The following is a 20,389-nucleotide window of genomic DNA, read 5'->3' as shown; positions in this document are numbered from 1 at the left end:
TCTGCCAGCACTGAGCCATGCAGCTTCTGATGTATGTGAGCTGTTCTCATAGGTCATTGAGGCCAGCAGTGCCTTATCTCTCTGTTTCTTGTTTTTGCAGGAGAAATAGGCTCATAATACCTACGAGAGGATCCAGACAGGAAGAAGTAATCACCAGCATGGAGAAGGAAGCCATGGATATCACCAGGGTCACTGATGTCAAGCAAGTTGGTAGAGGCGAGCAGGGGTTGGCAACGTGTCCGTACACAAGTTTAAAGGCTTGCAGCAAGACATTTGTAATTATCAGGAGCGAAAGTAATTACAAAGGATTGGAGCATCGGGCTAGGTCCTACAGCCCACCAAAGTTTTGTATCCAGCCCGCCAATCAAAAGCACGAATGGTTTGCCTGTGCGCGGACCTCCGTTGAATAGGAGCGCGGGGGAGGTGGGGCTCGCTGGGAAGACTGGAGCCGTCAATCAAGTGCTCCCTACCCGTGTCTGACCTGCAGGATTGGCCCTGAAGAGTGTTGGTGTGAGTAGAGCAGAGGATAGCGCAGAGGAAAGCAATGATAGAACTGGAAAGGGAAGATTTATTTGAGCCAGAGCAAGGTTTATTTTTTTTAGGTAGACAGTCCACCTTCTGAGCTGTCCAAATGCCCTGGTTTCTTTGAGTGCAGGGCCAGCACAGGGCAGCAAGATGTTTTCGCTCCTGGTGCATTGGGGGAGGGAGACTGGGGTAGGGGGACGGGGGGGGGTGGGGAAGAGAGGGAGGGGTGCAGTAAGGGGGAGGGAGGGGTGCAGTGGGGAGAGGGAGGGGGCAGAGGAAGGGAGAGGGGAACACAGGCGAGAGGATGAGGAGAGAGGGACACAGAGGACAGAAGGAGAGGGGAGAGGGATGGAGGGAGAGAGAGAGATCAAGATCACTTTTTTAGAATAGATTAGAGATACAGCACTGAAACAGGCCCTTCGGCCCACCGAGTCTGTGCCGAACATCAACCACCCATTTATACTAATGCTACACTAATCCCATATTCCTACCAAACATCCCCACCTGTCCCTATATTTCCCTACCACCTACCTATACTAGTGACAATTTATAATGGCCAATTTACCTATCAACCTGCAAGTCTTTTGGCTTGTGGGAGGAAACCGGAGCACCCGGAGAAAACCCACGCAGACACAGGGAGAACTTGCAAACTCCACACAGGCAGTACCCGGAATCGAACCCGGGTCCCTGGAGCTGTGAGGCTGCAGTGCTAACCACTGCGCCACTGTGCCTCCCCTTCTGACAGATGGACATCTATCCGAATTCTCTATCGCTCATCAAGTGTGCAGGAAGACATTGACTACTTGTGCAAGCAAAAGCAATACCAGGTATCTCACTAAATAGGGAGAAATGTGTTTTAAATCAGACTGTGTTTTGATGGCACTACATTGGCTATACACTTTATATACAGATTAACTGCACCCATGTCCGTGGCTGAGTCAATAATTTTGTCAAATGTCTGTGGTGCAACACGTTGGTGCCCATCCCTGGAGGCGAAATGGGTGTCCCTGGTTGACAGGGTGACTTGAAACTGGAATGCATACACTTAAGGGAGTGCAGTACACTCCATCATGTCCAACAGCATGCCAAAGACTCAGCTGCATTGGGAAGCCTCAGCACTGCAGAGGTTCTGATCTACAAGGCTAGCTTGCATGATGTCTTGTATCTCCTACAGGTTCTGACGTCCAGCAGCAACGACCAACCCCTGCACTATCACTGGGCCAAGTGCTGCCAGACAGACCCGAGAACAAGCACCATCACACCTTACAAGTGCACCCTCCACCACCGCAGATGCAGTCACCTTGGTGGGTCCTCACGTACAGATAGATAGGGGTGCACTAATGTGCAGAAGGAGGTAGCAGAGACATCAGTGGGCAGTCCACTTCGGAGGGTGGAGAACAGCCACAGCCCTCCTCAGCTGGGTGCAGATTCAAGGCCTCAGGAGTCACAGGAAAGGACGTTCTACTTAAATCAGCAGGAACAGATGTGCTCCCTCATATCAGAGTTCCCTGAGGCAGATTGGGGTCACGTGCTGCGAATGGAGGAGTCCATTCAGCTCGTGTGCGCCATCATGGATCAGGGCTTTGAGGGCATGAACTCCTCCATCGAAGGAGTGGCCAAACTCATGGAGAGCTTCATGCAGCCAGTTGCGCTGATGACACAAACATGTTCGGAGGGATGTCATTTGCGGCCCAATTCAAGCGCCCCTCCAGCCATCCAAAGCGACAAACAAGGGCTGTGGCTGTCACTGAGAAGCATGAGGTTGCCACCGCTCATGGGGCACCGCCATCGCCATTATCTGCCTCCTTGGCCCCGCTGAGGGAGGGATCTTCTGTGCAACAAGCTCCAGTGATGGTACAGCAGCCTCTGGAGGTGCCCCTATTGGCACCTCCATGATGAGAACAACCGCCACATGCATCTCAGCAACAGGCAGAGACAAGTGAACAGGCTGCCTCCACTTCATCCGAGGCCACAAATGGAGCACCGTGTAGAAGTGGCCGAGAGAAGAGGCCACTGCGCTGGGCAGAGCACTGAGTGGGTCACTGGGTTGGCTTCTTCATGTAACTCTGCACAGTTTTCCTTTACAAGCATCAAGAAAATATTGACACATGAAGCCAGACATGTGAGCACACTTTTATTCATGGTGGGACAAGAAAAGAGGTATGAAATGGTAAAGGCGAGTAAGGGTCTGTGTACAGGGACGGTAAAGCCTTTGGGAAGATGTACATTCTTCATTGGGAGTAAGACTTTACATGTTCCAGGCTGCATCTTCAATGGAAGTGTTGGCACAGGCAGCTGAGAGTCAGTTCCAGACCATGCCGCTCCTACTGGGTCAGAGGGGCTCATTAAAAATGAGCCTGAATCAAATGATCCCTGCCGTTAATGGCATCCTAACAAGACCTCCTGTGCAGCTGGGGCACCTTGATATTCTGCATCTTCACCCTCCACCTCCTCTTCTTCCTCTTCCATGTCCTGATCCTCCTCTTCCTCCTATAAGTTGTCTCCTTCCAGGGCCTCGCGCTCTTCAAGGTCCACACTTCTCTGGAGGGCCATGTTATGGAGATTGCAGCAGACCACCACAATGTGCGAGACCCTTGCCGAAGTTTATTGCAGTATGCTACACGACCAGTCCAGGCACTGGAACTGGATCTTCAGCAGCCCGATGGCCAGCTCGATGGTTGTCCTAGTGAGCAGATCGCTTCAATTGTAGCTCCTCTGTGCCTCTGTCTTGGGCTCTCATAGAGGGATGAGTAGCCATCTATTCAAGCGACATCCCCGATTTTTGGGGGGGTGGGGGTGGGGTGCGGTGGTGGAGTGAGGAGCTGCAGTAGCCTGCACTGCCAGAGGCTGAAGGAGCCATGGCAGCTGCCAAGAAAGTGAGTGCACACATGCAGGAAACTCTTGTTGTATGTTGAGGAAGTAGAAGCCCTTCCTGTTGATGGATTTCACTGGACGGTCGCTGGGTGTCTTGACGGCCACATGGGTGTAATTGATGTCCTGCACCTGAGGGAATCCAGCGATGGCGGCGGACCCACTGCACTCTGTGCCTGCGAGGCCCATCTGTTGGAAATTGATTGTACTGTCCACCTCTCACAAATAGGGCATCAGTGAACTGCAAGATGCTGTGGTTTGTTGCCGTTTGCGAGATGCTGATCCTTGGAAGGAGCCAGAAGTGAAGACGTTCAAAGCCACAGTGACGTTGACTGCTACTGCAGGGCATGGGGAGCAGTGCTGTGAGGTGTGAGGTCTTTGACTTCAAGGGCACAGATCTCTGTGACCATCTGCTTGGAGAGTCACAGTCTCCTGCAACATTACTTCTCCGTTATCCCAAGGTCGCTCCTTCTTCATTGATAGATCCTATGCTGAGAGCTTGGCCTGCGTGTCCTTCCTGCCCCTTGTCCCTCTCCTCTGCCGTACTGATGCCTCACGCTCTGCCCTTCCCGTGGAGCACGTTGCTCCTCATCACCAGACCCAAAATCTGAGAGTTGTGTCCCCATTGCCAGCTGCTGCCTTCCTTGTGCTCAGGTGGCTCCCCTTGCACCCTGCTCTCATGGCCCTGCAATGCCAGGAGGGTGATGACTCCTTGCACTGCTCGAGAGCTGATTGACCATTCACCCCGCAACCTGCGCTGAGCCAATGGCACCTGTGTGCCAGTAGCTGAATCCCTCTCTGCACCGCTCACCCTTTCATGGGACCAATCTAATTCCCTGGGGTGGCAATGAGTGGCTCACAACTGTGTATCTGCTTTGGGGTCTGGAAATAATTGCTGCAGTCTTCCTGATGCTAAATTTGAACAGATTCTGGCAATTTTACAACACACAGGTACTCCTTACAGACAATTTCAGAAGGGACTGCATGTAAATTTGGAGGAGGAGGAGTGGACTAAGAATGAATCCAAGATGTTATTCAAGAAAAGGTATAAAATTTTCATCAGATAAAAAACAATAATAGTCTTAGAACTTTAAAGTAGAGAGAAAAAAATAATCACTTCTTATTCTCTACTGTAATGCAAGGGGATGGATCCTAAAGACAATAGGTACAGGCACACAGATGTTTTCTCTAAAGAATGTCTTGTCAAAGTCATAAATTACATCCTATGTGACTGTGACCATGGAAAACTACCCCTCCTTGTCCTTCTCAGTTTGTCTGTAGCCTTTGACATAGCTGACCACACCACTCTCCTCCAATGACTCTCCTCCATCCAATTGGGTGGGACTGCATTCGCCTGGTTTCATTTTTATCTGTCCAGTTGTAGCCAGAGATTAACCTGCAGTGGTTTCTCTTCCTGCTCCCGCACCATTACCTCTAGAGCGTCCCAAGGATCTATCCTTGGCCCCCTCCTATTTCTCATTTACATGCTTCCCCTCAGTCACATCATTCAAAAGTATGTCAGGTTCCACATGTGAGCTGACGAACCCAGCTCTACCTTACCACCACCTTTCTCAACCTCGCCATTATTTCTAATTTATTTCCCTGCTTGTCTGACATCCAGTACTGGATGAGGAGGATTTTCCGCCAACAAAATATTAGGAAGATTGAAGCCAATGTCTTTGCTCCCTGCCACAAACTCTGCTCCCCTGCCACTGACTCCCTCCCTTTCGCTGGCAAGTGGCTAAGAGTGAAGCAGTCCATTCACAACCTTGGTGTTGTACTTGACCCTAGGCTGAGCTTTTGACCACACATCCGCTCCATCACCAAGATTGTCTACTTCCACCTGCGTAACATTGCCCGACTCCACCCCTGCCTCAGCTCAACTGTTATTGAAACTCTCATCCATGTCTTTGTTACCTCGAGACTGGCCTATTCCAATACTCTCCTGGTCAGCCTCGATCTTCCACCGTCCATAAAGTTAAGCTCATTCAAAAGTCTGCTGCTTATATCCAACTCACAGAAGTACCGTTCACCCATCACCTCTGTGCTTGCTGACCTACATTGGTTCCCAGTTCGGCAATGTCTCAGTTTTAAAATTCTCATCTTTGTTTTCTCATCCCTTCGTGGCCTCATCCCTCCCTATCTCTGTAACTTCCTCCAGCTTTACAATCGTCAGATATCTATGCTCCTACAATTCTGGCCTCTTGCACATCCCTGAATTTAATCACTCCACCAGCTATGCCTTCAGCTGCCTAGGGCCTAAGCTCTGGATTCCCTCTGTAACTCTCTTTGCCTTTCTGCTTCTCTTTTCTTCTTTAAGATGTCCTTAAAACCTTGGTCAAGCTTTTGGTCATATGTCCTAACATCTATTTATGTGGCTTGGTGTCAAATTTTGTTTGATAATGCTCCTAGGAAGTGCCTTGAGCTGTTTTACTACATTAAAGGCATGATGCAAATGCAAGTTGATACTGTTGTTAAAATTGAAAATTAAAGACTTGATAATGTTTAAATGTGAAACAGTAAAGCTGTCAAAATTAATTTTCCATCCAGTTTTCAAAAATGTTATAAAAAGAACATGATTCCTGCTGCATCAGAGGGCTGAAAATCCTTTGCCCTGCTGATACAACCATACTCCTAGCTGACATTCCAGTACAATCCTGAGGGGATGCTGCACCATTTGAGGTGCAGTCTTTCAGATGAGATATTAAACTGAGGTCATGTCTGCCTTCTAGGATGGACGTAAAAGATTCCATAGCAGTATTTCGAGAGAACAGCAAGAACAGTCTGGTGTCGTGACCAATATTTATCCCTTAATCAACATCTGTAAAACAGATTACTTGGTCGTTATCACATATTTGTTTGTGGGACCTTGCTGTGAACAAATTGGTTGCCGCGTTTCCAACATTATAACAGTGACTTCGATACAAAAGTACTTAACTGGCTGTCAAGCATCAGCTTGCTATTTTGTCTATGGTAACTCTTTCGCCGGTTGAGCACTTTGATTTATTATTTAGGTAGAAACTGATAGAAAAGTGAGTGTAATGTTTCTTGGATTTGTTTGATCATTTTTTTTTCACAGAAAGGATTTTCAAAAAGATTTACTGTTAATGCCATATTTTTAAAAGCAATGTGTATTCTTTGGAGTTCAAAAAATTGCATTTAGATGAAAATGATCATCAGAAGTGGTTTAGCCCAGCACCTAAACAATAAGTGAGTCACTATCTTAATTGGGCAATCAGAATATACCTCCACACATTGTGTAAGGAAACCTTTTGATCTCTGTTCATCTGTGAGAGGTGGAGTAGAAGAGACTTTTTGACAGAGAGAGACTTTTGAAAGAAGCTGGCTGCAAGGGCAGTCAGTTTATTAAAGTGAAAGCTGCAAGGGTCTATGCTAAGGCAAAGAGGTTAGAAATGCTGTAGGATAGTAAGAAGACCCCAGCCCTGAAATTCTCTAGGGGCTCTCCCAGTCTCTCTCGGCGCTAAGGTGACAGAAAACCTGTCTCTTGATGAAGGACACAGCACACGCATTGAAAAGGCAGCCACCAACTTTGGCCGACTAACAAAACGGGTATTGAATAACAACAAACTGTCCCACAGGACCAAGATGCTTGTCTACAAGGCCTATATCCTCAGCACATTTCTGTATGGCAGCAAAGCCTGGAAAGCTGACACCTACTAAGAAAAACAGCTCAATACCTTCCATCTCTGATGTCTGTGACGCATCCTCGGCATCATGCGGAAAGTCACCTATGAAGCAGTCTTTTCTAGGGCAAACATGCTAGCACTAATCAAGAAAAGAAGGCTTTGCTGGTTTGGGAATGTGCACAGGATAGAAGATGGCTGCATCCTCAAGGATATGCTACACAGGGAGGTAACCTGTGCCAAGAGACCAGCAGGGTGCCCAAAGCTCCAACTCAAGGATGCTGTCAAAAGAGACATGAAAGCCCTCAACATCAAGCATGATAAGTGGAAAATTCTCGCTGACGATGAATGCAAATAATGACACCAGCTGTGGGCAGGAATTCACCACCACGATGACATGTAGTTTTAGAAGGTCTAAAGTAGATGCCAGCTCTGCAAACAAGGCATCAGCAGAGGTCATCCCACACCACTGGCAAGGGACAGTTTCATGTGTGGTACATGTGGCAGACGTTCCTTTTCCAGAATCGGCTTGTTCAGCCATCAAAAGAAGTGCAGATGATCTCATCTGACCTCACCAAAGTTCTGAGGCTGCATTCCCATCATCTCTAGCTGATGGAAAGATGCCAATCAATTCTCCCAATCTCCAATCATTACTTCAGTGTGAGGCTGGCAGAACCCCTGGAAAGGTGGCATAAAGAGCTGTCGTTTCTGTGGGGGTTCTCCCAGTTTGCTGCCAAATTTATGATGGGAGATGAAGAGAATCTCTGTGAAATTTCTGGACCCTCTAGTTAAATAAAACGAAAAAGTGGTGTTTTTTTAAAACTTGCAATCACATAATATAACATTTAAAAGATCAAAGTAAAAGAGTCTGATCATTACTGTCGTTCAGTTTGTTATTCAGGTTGAAGAAATACATGTGCAAAAGAGATGAATATCCAGCTCCGTTCACAAGGGAAAGTTTATTTTGAGAAAAATTTGATGATTTTATTTTCAATCAGTTAATGTAAACTAACAATTTTTACAGATGTTCTATGCTGAAAATGTGATTCCTTCTCCTCTTTCCAAGATACTCTGGCATTTTGAAAGTTCAGAGGACATTTAATAGTGGATTTAAAATGCAGCAGAACAAAATGATTCAATCATTTTGTTTATCATTGTTATTAAATAGATCCAATACGTGTTTGTGTTCAGATTGTGCTGTAATGCCACCTTCTGTCAGTAGATGGCAGTTTCCACCTGTATACTGAGGAAACAAAAGGTAATAAAGAAATCTGTTTTCTCCAAATAAACATAACTTTATATTTTGTTCACAAACTATTCCACTGTGGCTTATAGGATCTATCAATAGATTTAAATAATCACCAGCAAATTTGTCCAAACTTTTATTTTTTTTAATTTCTGATCATAAAGAGGATAAATCAGACAGATTTATACAAACAGTTTAAGAAGGCAAGACTTGGCCCGGACTTTCCCACACAAATATTCGGAAGGCTATCAGCGCTCGTTATTATTACTGTGTAAAACTGGCACCAACGTCTGGTGTTCACACATGCACAATTAAACATGGAAATCCAGAAGTTGCTGGCAGTGTTACTCTGCTCCTTCACTCGGTATGCTGTTGCAGTCTTTAGATATAAAATCTGCACAGAAATCATGGCCATGGCATGAACTTAAGCTAATGATCAACTATTCTCACTCTAAAAACAGCTGAAAAAGTTACAGCTTGTTCAAGCAGGAGTAACTGAGTTTTTAATGGTATAGGTGTTAATTGCTGCTAAACAACCTTTCTGGCCCTGAAACATTAGTTTTACAAATGTACAGTCTCAGAATAAAATGTTGCAGTTTTTAAAAAAAGTTATAGATTTTCTGTTTTGCTCTCTTATGTGTTACCATTGATCTTATGTGTATGTCCTAATCTTTGATTTGCCTCCTGTACAATAATTTAAATGTAATTTGAATCGCTGTTTTTTTATTTCCTGCTTTACACTCTGCGGCCGGAATCTTGTTCTCCTCCCAACATCGGGCTCCATGGCGGGGGGGGGGGGGGGTGCCAGAATATCGGAGTGGCAGCGGTCCACCACAGAATCTGACACCGTGATTGCCAGGCCTGATCTTCCCAGATGCAGGGAAGTTCTGTGGCAGGCCTTCCGCCACTCTGCGATGGGACCCAACTTTACATATTTAAATTACCTGTTTGCATGAATTAAAATGAAAACTGGAGTGATCTTCAGCACGTCGTGTGGCACTCGTGCCTTCACTTTTCCGTCCAGGGAAAGGTGGCGCTACCGAGGTGGGAAAGGGGGGATCCCTGCATTTGTTCTGTAGTGGGGGGGGGGGGGGGGGTGGAAGGGGTCAACTCTGCATTGGTAGCCCTCTGAGCAGGGCTGGCAGCCCTTTAAAAATGGCGCTAGTGCCTGCGCAGAAACAACTGACAACGTTCATGTGATTGGGGGGTGGAGCGCCACCCTGCATATGATAATGAGACGCCGAGCTCAAGATCGTGGCGCTGTGGCGTCGCGCGACCCGTGTGTGCTGGCTGCCATTTTCCAGCTTTACCCTGTTCTTATACGAATCATTAAAAGCTAAAAGAGAGGAGACAGGACAAGAAAGCTTCAGCCATTACAATGAATAAAAGCATGCCATCCTGTCACCCTTTCACCGCACTCTGTTGCAACGTCTGACTACACTGCAGTACTGAGATGCTCAATTCCTGCATACCAGATGAATAGTTCGTGGTAGAAGCAGAAAGACATTTAATAAACATTTCGATTTGCCTGAACTCAGCAGAGTTTTTAAAATGGTAAGTAGAGCGGATTAAGTAATTAAAGACATTGCACTTAAGCAAGGTGTGAAAAGCTTACTGAAAATAGCCAGGATGCTTGGTGTAAGTGGTGCCTTTACAATTGACTATTTTTGGCGATGGAAAATGCTCATGGAAAATTACCATGTATAAACGGTTGCCTGCCAAAAGCATAGGCGGTATAAATATTGGGGACTGTACATGGTGGCTCAGGGATTTAACACTCCAATGCAGTCCGCTACAGAAAAGGTAGGAGGCACTGGTGATTCCTCCTGGAGAAGAAAGCAAAATTAGAGGCTGGCCTCTCTTTTGAACCTTGAACAGCCAATTGCAGAAAACACTGGTATCCAAGGTCACCTACATGCTCTCTTGGCTAGGGAATGGTATGTAATATAGGCTGGTCTGAGAAATGGGCAGGAAGGAAAAATGCCAAATGATTCCTTCCATGAATAAGTATAAAACTGTAACCCGCACTGAAAATCATTTCCATTGTTATGTCAAAGACCAACTTAACTTTAGTCAAAATATAAAAATCATCTATCCAATTGTGATGCAGGTTCAATGCTTGTTTATCAGTATCAATAGGAATTTCATTATGTGTACTTTGCTTAAACATTTACTTTGGTTAAAAATGTTAATTGTGAAAACATTGTTTGTCAGAACAGATGTACCAAGTTACATCACTCTAAATGCAAGTTGTGTGCTTGCCCACTTACTGTTTATATTAAAAAGCAAGGTCAATGTATCATTTTCTGCATCTGTTAAATTAACTGTTCCCTCTTTTTGCAAACAGAGAAACAAAGGGTGGTCTTACTTTGGAGTGCCTCCTGTCCCATTCTCTGCTCATTGCCATGATCCCTTCGACATTTACAAGGGCACCCCAGGCAACGACCTTAATCAGTGCAAATGTCATGAAATTGGGGTTCTATCACATACATAGTACCATGATTGCAATTTTGGGGTACACATGGAACCGCTGGAGGATGCTCACAAAACACACAGGCATTTATTTTTGGTGGGGCCATAAGGAGCAGGGGTGCTCCTCATAGGCTCATAAAAAGAAATCCGAATCCTCCTCAGAATGGCCAGTTCAACACTGGAGCCAGGCAATTTACCAGTCCTCCCAGAACCACAGAGAGCCCATTTGGTGTCCACAGCACATCAGCAAAATGCAAATGAAGCCTGGGCCTCTGTCTCAGGGCTCCCACCATCAGGTGGTGAGCAGTAGGAAAAATCAGCCCTATAATTCCTGGATACTGCACTTAGTCTTCATAATATGCATAATATTCTTATGTAGCATATTTCTTACAACAATAAATAATACATAAATAACGCTTTTTTTCTCAGATGTGAAATGGTTAATGAGTTACATTCTACTGAAAACCAGTTTTCATCAAGTACAAAATTGAATAAGCAAGCTGTCACCAAATAAAAGAGAAAGTTACAAACTGCATCATGCACAACGTGAATTCATGCCATACAAGAGGCAATTAATGACCATCTCCAACAAGCGACAGTCTAACCACCTCCCCTTGACTTTCAACGGGATTACCATTGCTGAATTCCTCAACATCAACACTCTGGAGGTCACCACTGACCAGATACTTAACTGGACGAGCCACATAAATACTGTGGCCACAAGAATAGGTCAGAGGCTGGGTATTCAGCAGTGAATAACTCAACACCTGTCTCCCCAAAGCCTTTCCACCATTCACAAGGCAAAAATCATGAGTATGATGGAAAACTCTCTGCTTGTCTGCATAAGTGCAGCTCCAACAAGAAGAAAATGTTCAACACCATCCAGGCAAAGCAGCCAACTTCATTGACAACCCAACACTTACCTCAAATATTCACTCCCTCCATCATTGGCGCACCATGGCTGCAGTGTGCACCATCTACAAGATGCACGGCAGCAATTCGCCAAGGCTTTTTCGACAGCACCTTCCAAACCCATGCCCTCTACCACATAAAAAAACAAGGGCACCAGGCACGTGGGAACATCACCACCTGTAAGTTTCCCTCCAAGTCATGCACCAGTCTGACTTGGAAATATACTGCCATTCCTTCATTGTCCCTCCCTAACAGCACTGTGGGTGTTATTATACCACATAGATGGCAGCAGTTCAAGAAGGCATCTCCCCACCACCTACTCAAGGGCAATTACGGATGGGCAATAAATGCTGGCCTTGCCAGTAACACCCACATCTCATGAATGAAGTAAAAAAAATATAAGCAGCATTTATGGTCACATAAATGATTGAACTTTTACTCTGCTGCTCAAACACTCACCTTTGTTACCTCTATAACATGACTATTTCAACACTTTTCTGCCCGGCCTCCCTTCTTCCACCCTACATAAACTTGAGCTACATTGGCTCCCGGTCCAGCAACGTTTCAATTTTAAAATTGATTTCAAATCCCTCCATGGTCTTACCCCACCTTATCTCTGTAACCTCCTCCAGACATACCTCTTCTCTGTGCTCCTCTAATTCTGGCCTCTTGCATATCCCCGATTTTAATCCCTCCACAATTGGTGGCCATGCCTTCAGTTATCCAGGCCCTAAGTTCTGGAATTCAATCCCTGAACCAACATGCCTCTGTACCTCTCTCTCCTCCTTTAAAACACTGCTTAAAACCAAGCACTTTGGCCAAACTTCTGGTCATCTGTCCTAATATCTCCTTGTGTGACTGTGTGTCAAATTCTGTTTGATAACTTTCCTGTGAAGCACTTTGGGATGTTTTATTATGTCAAAGGGGCTATATAAATGGAAGTCATTGTTGATGTTTCCCCAGCATATCTTTCTTTATTATTTTAAAATCTGGATAACCTATATAATGGTGTTGCATGGTAATGTGAAAAATGTTATATTTCTTTTCTCAACATTTGCAAGTCGATTAAATTTTACTCATATTTGAAGAAACCAGTTTTACACGATGAAAGCATAGCTGATTATTCGATTGAGTTTGAAACTACTGAATTTTGGCAAGCCGTTAAACAATGAGAAAGGAAGCATACGAACTCACGGATTATCCAGAAGTAATACTATGGGATTTAATTCTTTCTTTGGTCTGTAGTAAGCTCGAAGAGGGACAATAAAGTTGTACAATCCATTTCCAGCTGTTTCTGCAGAAACAATGATAAGTTTGTTCCTGAAGCCATATGCTTTTGCATCTTCATAGTAATTATGTTGGCACCCCTGGAGGGCAAAAAATTGAAATTTAGTTATTTATATCCTTAAACAAGTACATGCTTGAATATCACTACGTTAAATGAATTTTCTTCTGTCATCACTGATGACCACTTTACTCGTGCTTTAAAAAATCTTTTCCTAGATTTCCTTTTTAAAACTTAATAATATTACAGAAATACACGATTAATGGGAAAATACTGACAGAATACATGATTAATGGGAAAATACTGAGAAGTGTAGAGGAAGCAAGGGATCTTGGAGTAAATGTCCCTTGATCCCTGAAGGTAGCAGGACAGGTCGATAAGGTGGTTAAGAAGGCATATGGAATCCTATCCTTTATTAGCTGAGGTATAGAATACAAGAGCAGGGAGGTTATGCTGGAACTGTTTGACCCATTGGTTAGACCACAACTTGAGTACTGTGTGCAGTTCTGGTCACTTCATTACAGAAAGGATGTAATTGCACTAGAGAGGGTACAGAGGAGATTTACGAGGATGTTGCCAGGACTGGGAAAATGCAGCCATGAGGAAAGATTGGATAGGCTGGGGTTGTTCTCCTTGGAACAGAGAAAGCTGAGGGGAGAGCTGATTGAAATGTACAAAATTTTGAGGGGCCTGGATAGAGTGGAGGTGAAGGGTCTATTCACCTTAGCAGAGAGGTCGGTGACAAGGGGGCATAGATTTAAAGTGATTGGTAGAAAAATTAGAGGGGAGATGAGGAAAAACGTTTTCACCCAGAGGGTGGTGATGGTCTGGAACTCGCTGCCTGAAAGGGTAGTCGAGGCAGAGACCCTCAACTCATTCAAAAGGAGTCTGGATATGCGCCTCAAGTGTCGTAATCTGCAGGGCTACCGACCAAATGCTGGAAGGTGGGATTAGAATAGGTGGATCGTTTTTCGGCCAGCATAGACACGATGGGCCAAATGGCCCCTTTCTGTGCCTTAAACTTTCTATGATTCTGTGATTCTATGAATAAGGCAAAAATAGAAAACACCTATATGCCTACATTTGTGCTTGTAGGAACTGACCATTTCTGACCAGGATGTATGTACCAGATAAACTATGCATAAATCAGCATTTTTGAGGCAACATAGTACCAAGGAACCAACAACAGATCAGGATTATGAAGCGGGACCATTGGAGGTTATACTCTGCACTTTGATAAGGACCCACGAGTGGTCTGCATTTAGCTTCCTTTGGGATGTAATTAGCCTTTTTAATCTCTGAGTCTTGCTACTCACACTTTGAGAAACCTACAGTTCACAAATTCTTGGAACATTTTGCATATTTAGTCACAACTGTGAAAGAGGTTGTTTTAAAATTAGTTAATTTATGTCAGTGTATCTTCATGATTTTGCTGAGTTCCAGTGTTGCCCTTCAGAAGGTTACGAGAAGATATGTGAGAGAAATGAATTTCTCTTTGATTTTCCTTCATTTTATGTGGGAATGCTAATGAAATAGGATGACACCAGATAAGAAGATATCTGATGAAGGGTCACTGACCTGAACTGTTAACTCTGCTTCTCTTTCCACAGATGCTGCCAGACCTGCTGAGTATTTCTAGCATTTCTTGTTTTTATTTCAGATTTCCAGCATCTGCAGTATTTTGCTTTTATTTTATTATATAAGATATAGTTATGTTGGAACAAATAAAACAAAGATTCTATTTACCAGAGCAGATATGTTTCTAATACAGGAATCTAATAAAGTTCAAAGTATTTTTAAAGGGTCTCATGGGGTGGTAAATAATAGAAAATAATTTCCACTTGCTGCTGAATTGTAAACAAAGCTGGATAAATGGTGAGGTAACCAAAAAAAAAAACGTTTTTGTGATTATTTCAAACTGGCAGGTCCCTATGACTTTGCAAATACCAGTGTTGAAAATATTTCTTCAGAAAAACATCCCAAGTGCCCTATTCATGAAACAAATATATTCCACGATGGTTTAGCAGAGAAAAGCAGCACCTGAATTCATACCTTATCTAATCTAAGACAGCAGAATGGGACTTTCTCCTGCAGTAGGTGGCACAATGTTGGAGAACTTCCAATGTAAGGTGAGTTTGGAGGATATCCTTTAACATACCTAAAACAAATAAAGTCAATCATTTTAAATTGGGAAACGAAAACATTTCTAAGCAAATCATTTTTTCTAGAAATATGTTTTACGTGTAAATGTGCTAAACGTAAGTGAATAAACAAGTGGTGCTCCACCTCACTGCTGTATCAAGTAAATAAAACTTTCATATATGTGGCATAATACAGATACTTAAAATACATATCGCAAGTAATACGCTTATAGTTTACAGTAAATGCACAAGGAATGATTTTAGTGCACAGTTACTAAGTCAATTAGTAAAAGTTAAGTTTTGTTTTCTTTTCAAATAGAATCAGATATATTACTTTAAAGGATTATTCAGTGAGAACGACACCTCAGGGGAGCTCAGTCAGAAGCCAATCTGTGGCAACGTGGAAGACTCAGCTGTACAGGGAAGACTATAAATGTTGCACAGCAGTTGTTATAGGGGATTTTATAGTCAGAATAGATGGTAGTTTCTGCAACCACAGAGGCGAGTCCCGAATAGTGTTTGCTTCCCTGGTGCTAGGGCAAAGGATATCATTGAACTGGTGCAGGCCATTCTGTGAGAGGAAGGGGAACAGCCAGGTATCATGGTCCATATTGGAACCAATGACATAGGTAGGAAAAGGGTTGAGGTTCTACAGAGAGTTTCAGGAAAAACGATTAAAGAGCAAGACCGCAAAGGTGATAATCTCTGGATAGTTCCTGGTGCCACATGCTAATGAGTACAGAATCAGGAAGATAGTGCAGGTGAATGTGTGGCTGGAGAAGTGGTGCAGTAAAGAGGGCTTCCGATTCCTGGGGCAAGAGGGACCCATACAAGCCGAGTGTGTTACATCTGAATAGGGCCGAGGCCGATGTCCTCATGGGGAGATTAACAAGTGCTGTGGGGGCAGGTTTAAACCAGGGTTGTCCAACATATGGCCCGCAGGCCAGGATCCGGCCCACCAAATGTTTCAATCTGGCCCGTGGATGTAAACTGTACCCAGGGCTGTTCCGCATCCACACCGTGACTGGAAATGAGACATTTCCCTTTGTCATCTTCTTACAGAGCAACCTTTTTAAAAACATCGCGCTGTCAGTTCCACTGCCGACAGCTGCTGACATCAGGAACAGCTGTTTCACAACAGACTCGGGGTTTTCGTGCGGGTTCTGACTTTTTTTAAAAAGCCCTGCGTAAAATGGCAGGTTGGGAAGGGCCCCCCGAGCCTCCCACTCCATTTATGCCCACCCTCACCCCCGCCCCGCCAGCATCCCGCTCTTTGGGGGAGCGTAGAATTCCGGCCATTAACTCTATTTCTTTCTCCACAGATACTGCCATACCTTCTGAGTATTCCCAGCATTTTCTGTTTTTATTTCATGTCTGATTAACCTGGTTGAATTTTCTGATGAACTAACAGAGAGGGTTGACGAAGGTAGTACAGTTGATGTATATATAGACTTTCAAAAGGCATTTATTAAAGTACCACATACCAGACTTATTCAGAAAATAGAAGTACTTATTTGCGGTAACTTGGGCACATAATTAGCTAAAGGATATGCGGCAGAGAGTAATGGGGAACAGATGTTTACTGACTGGAGAGAAGTATCCAGTTGGATTCCCCAGGTGTCTTAGGATGATTGCTTGTCTTGTCATATATAAATGTCCTGGACTTGGGCGTAGAAAGTACAATTTTGAAGTTTGCAGATAACGCAGAACTTGGCCAAACAGTAAAGGGCAAGCATGATAGTAATAGACTTCAGGAGGATGTGGACAAGACTGGAAATGCAATTTAATCGGATAATTGTGAAGTGATGCACTTTGGGAGAAACAACATGGAGAGGCAGTATAAGCTAAATGGTGCTATTTTGAGAAATGTGCCAGAACGGAAGGACCTGGGAGTGCATATTCACAAATCTTTTAAGGTGGCAGGGCAAGTTGGGAAGGCAGTTAAGAAAGCATATGGAATACTTGGCTTTGTAAATAGGGACATTGAATACAAAAGTAGGAAGTTGTGCTAAACCTCTACAAACCTCTGGTTAGGCCTCAGCTGGAGTACTGTGTATAATTCTGGGCATCACACAGTAGAAAAAATGTCAAGGCTCTGGTGAGGGTGCAGGGGAGGTTTACTAGGATGATACCAGGGATGAGGAAGTTCAGTTATGTGGCAAGATTGGAGAAGCCGGGATTGTTTTTCTTAGAGCAGATTAAGGGGAGAACTAATAGAAGTATTCAAAATTATGAGGGGTTCTGATAGAGCAAGTAAGGAGAAACTATTTCCTCTGGCAAGTGGGTCAGTAATCAGCGGTCACAGATTTAAAATAAGTGACAAAAAAACTAGAAAGGAAGAGAAATTTCTTCACACAGAAGGGTGGTGGAATAAGATTGCACAGTAACTTTTAAAAGGCAATTGGATGGGTACTTGAAAAGGCCTAATTTGCAGGGTTACAGCACTAAATAGGGCAACTCTTGCAAAGGGTCTGTACAGGTATGATGGGCCAGATCTATGCTGTCCGATTCTAGGATTCTAGTGTGCTGAATGCAGGCTATGTATTTTGTCACCGTGAGGGAAATAAAATTATAAAAGTCAACCCATACAACAGCAACTACACTTCAAAAAGTGTTTCATTGGCTGTAAAGCACTTTGGCCATCCTGCGGTGGTGAACGGTGCCATATAAATGCAAGTTCTCTCTTTCAGACCACTTGCAACAGGTTATAAAGAGAAATTGATTCAGGCAGTTTTTAGTTAAATTTATTACAGTAATAGGTAGTGCTATAAGTCTTTTTAAAAATTCATTCCTGGGATGTGGGCATCGCTGGAAAGGCCAGTATTTATTGCTGATCCTTAATTGCCCTTGAGAAGGTGGTGGTGAGAATTTTCTTGAACAGCTCGAGTCCATGTAGTGTAGGTACACCCACAGTGCTGTTAGGGAGGGAGTTCCAGGATTTCAATCACATAGAAACATCTCAAAGTGCCCCGTTAAGGTAGACTTTTTCTCTCACCTATCAGCCTGACAAAGTTTTGCCTGCAAACTGCTGGACGTGTGAGCTGATAACAGTGCAGTGACGCCTATTGGGCATTTGGGCCCTTAGCGAATGATGGGACCCAACGGTCTATCTCCTTAAACAATGATATTTAAGAATTGAGAAAGAAATAGGAACGACAGAAAAGGAAAGCGAATTAGAGTCAAATAAGGTACAGAAAGAGAAAGAAAATTCAATTAAGAGAGAGAAAAAAAGAGACAGAAAGGGGGGCTAAGAAAAAAAACAAATTAAAAATTTTAAAAATCTCTGCTGGCGATGCAGTGGCAGTGCAGGAACTAAAATCTTGTCATTAAAAAGCTACTTATACAGTTAAATAATAGCACAGATTTTCTGCGGCAGTGAATGTGCAAATACAGCAATTTCTTGAAACTCACTGGGAGGATGAAATCGATCAGCTATATTCATGAGGCTAACAGCCGAGTGGCGAAAATCATCCAGCAGCTTGTGGAGATTCACAAAGTACCTGTTCCTCCCCGCAAGTTACTGGATGATTTACGCATTAACAATGCCATGCTTATTAAATTCGCCATTATTTTAGCCATGCTTATTAGTGGCCAGCTGAGGGTTCGAAGTGAGTTAAAGGGAGGGGAAGTATAAATTCAGAAATGAAGCAGAGAACAAATGGCTCCCAATAAGAACATGAATCAAGTGTACAAATCTTTCTTCACAATAAATTGTTAATCACTCTGTTACACACAAGTATAAACAATCTGCCCTGTTGGCTTAAATGTGTAGACTGTTGTTTGCTTCTGTATTATAGAAATTGGCTTATCAGGATGCTGAAGACACAGTGAAGTCACTCGCTGGGAGTGAAACAAGACTCCCTGAGAGGAAAAGATTTCCTTACCAAAGCTCCGCAGCATGTCTGACAGTTTAGCTAATGACTGTAATAACTTTGATACTATTTGTGATAATGTTGAAAGGCTGGAACTGTTCAATCTTTCTGAGTGAGGTCATCACATGAGCGCAAGAAGCTACAATCTAAAATTGTGGAGCAAATTGTGACTCTAACCAAGATTTATGCTTGTTTTCAAAATAATCCAGTGGTAAGCTTACCAAACTGAACGAACATAACACTGGGCACATGACTAATTAGAAGTAACACTATACGATCATCACTAATGTATTATAGATGTATTTGTTAATCATTACACTCTAATCTCTACAAAGGGCAGCATGTCCAGTTCTTTTTGAATATGTATATTATTTTGCACGTGCAGCTGATTATTTGAAGTGTATTTGATATTTGTAAACAGATGATGCACCAGAGCATTCAAAATTTCCATTTTCTTCTACCTAGTTTTTAAGTATGGAAGAACTGAATACATACAGGCAGTCGAGTAGCTACTTATGATTAACAGAAGTGGAATGAGTGACTGAGCCTTTGGGGATTTTTTTTAACTAAAAGTATGCAAAAAGGTATTTACAAGTTAATCCTAAGGTTTTCTTTTAATGAGTGTGTCAGATTCGAATTCAGGTTGCCCAATCCAATGTGCGAAGTAGATACATTTTCATGTACATAGGTCACCATTTCCTCTAACGACATCATTAGCCTTGGGTTAAATAACACTAATTCTAAAGTTCTCACATAAAATTCATACCACTTTTCCCACACATTTCAGAACCTAGTGGAACCTTACTCAGGTGCTGATGATGCTTCTTCATCAGAATGATTTGCCTCATCCTCCGAGTGGTCACTTAGAAGGTCACAGGCTTGAATAGATGAAACATCTGCTACTTCTAAAACAGGAGCAATGCTGGGCCTCCTACTTTCTTTACATCCATCTGAAGGAAGAGTCAAGGTAGGACCAGCTGGAGGTCTACACCTTGTATCTTGGAGGTCTATGGCCACTGTGCCTAAAAGTAATGAATAATATTAAAGCAACTGACAAATACATTAATATTGATCATTAATACCTTTGTATAGAGTACAAATATTGATGTATAATGGTTTTAAAACTGCATTATCATAATGTGGCAATTCTGTCAGATTTGATAAGTAATACATTAATATCAGGCCAGACTTTGCTGGAGGGGCGCATCTTGTAGTGTGCCACATTAGACTTACAATTACACATTTAGGTTTTAAATTCTTTTGCTCATAAAGGTGCTGGAAGTGTGAGATGATAACGGCACAGCGAGGGCAACAAGACATCTGGGACCTTGGTGAACAATGCGACAATGTATCTCCTTAATCAATTAGATAAAAGGATCGAGAAATAAACAGAGAAAAGACTGAGAAGGAGGGTGAATTAG

General features: G+C 43.4%; 1 protein-coding gene across 4 annotated transcripts in view; it reads right to left on the bottom strand.

Annotated features, from left to right (window-relative positions):
• Positions 1-20,389, bottom strand: part of LOC137372567 (potassium channel subfamily T member 2) — a 921,357-nt gene that overhangs the window by 366,001 nt on the left and 534,967 nt on the right. For all 4 annotated transcript variants that reach the window (XM_068036495.1, XM_068036496.1, XM_068036497.1 and 1 more), the window contains 3 exons: positions 19,774-19,990; positions 15,008-15,113; positions 12,865-13,037 (listed from right to left, as the gene is read on the bottom strand). In XM_068036495.1, coding sequence (XP_067892596.1) covers positions 12,865-13,037; positions 15,008-15,113; positions 19,774-19,990 — 496 coding nt within the window. The remainder of the gene's footprint in view (positions 1-12,864; positions 13,038-15,007; positions 15,114-19,773; positions 19,991-20,389) is intronic.

The sequence above is a fragment of the Heterodontus francisci genome, chromosome 8, assembly GCF_036365525.1.
Source record: "Heterodontus francisci isolate sHetFra1 chromosome 8, sHetFra1.hap1, whole genome shotgun sequence".
NCBI lineage: Eukaryota > Metazoa > Chordata > Chondrichthyes > Heterodontiformes > Heterodontidae > Heterodontus > Heterodontus francisci.
The sequence above is the reverse complement of the archived record's forward strand: the minus strand, read 5'-3'. Positions and strand labels throughout refer to the sequence as shown.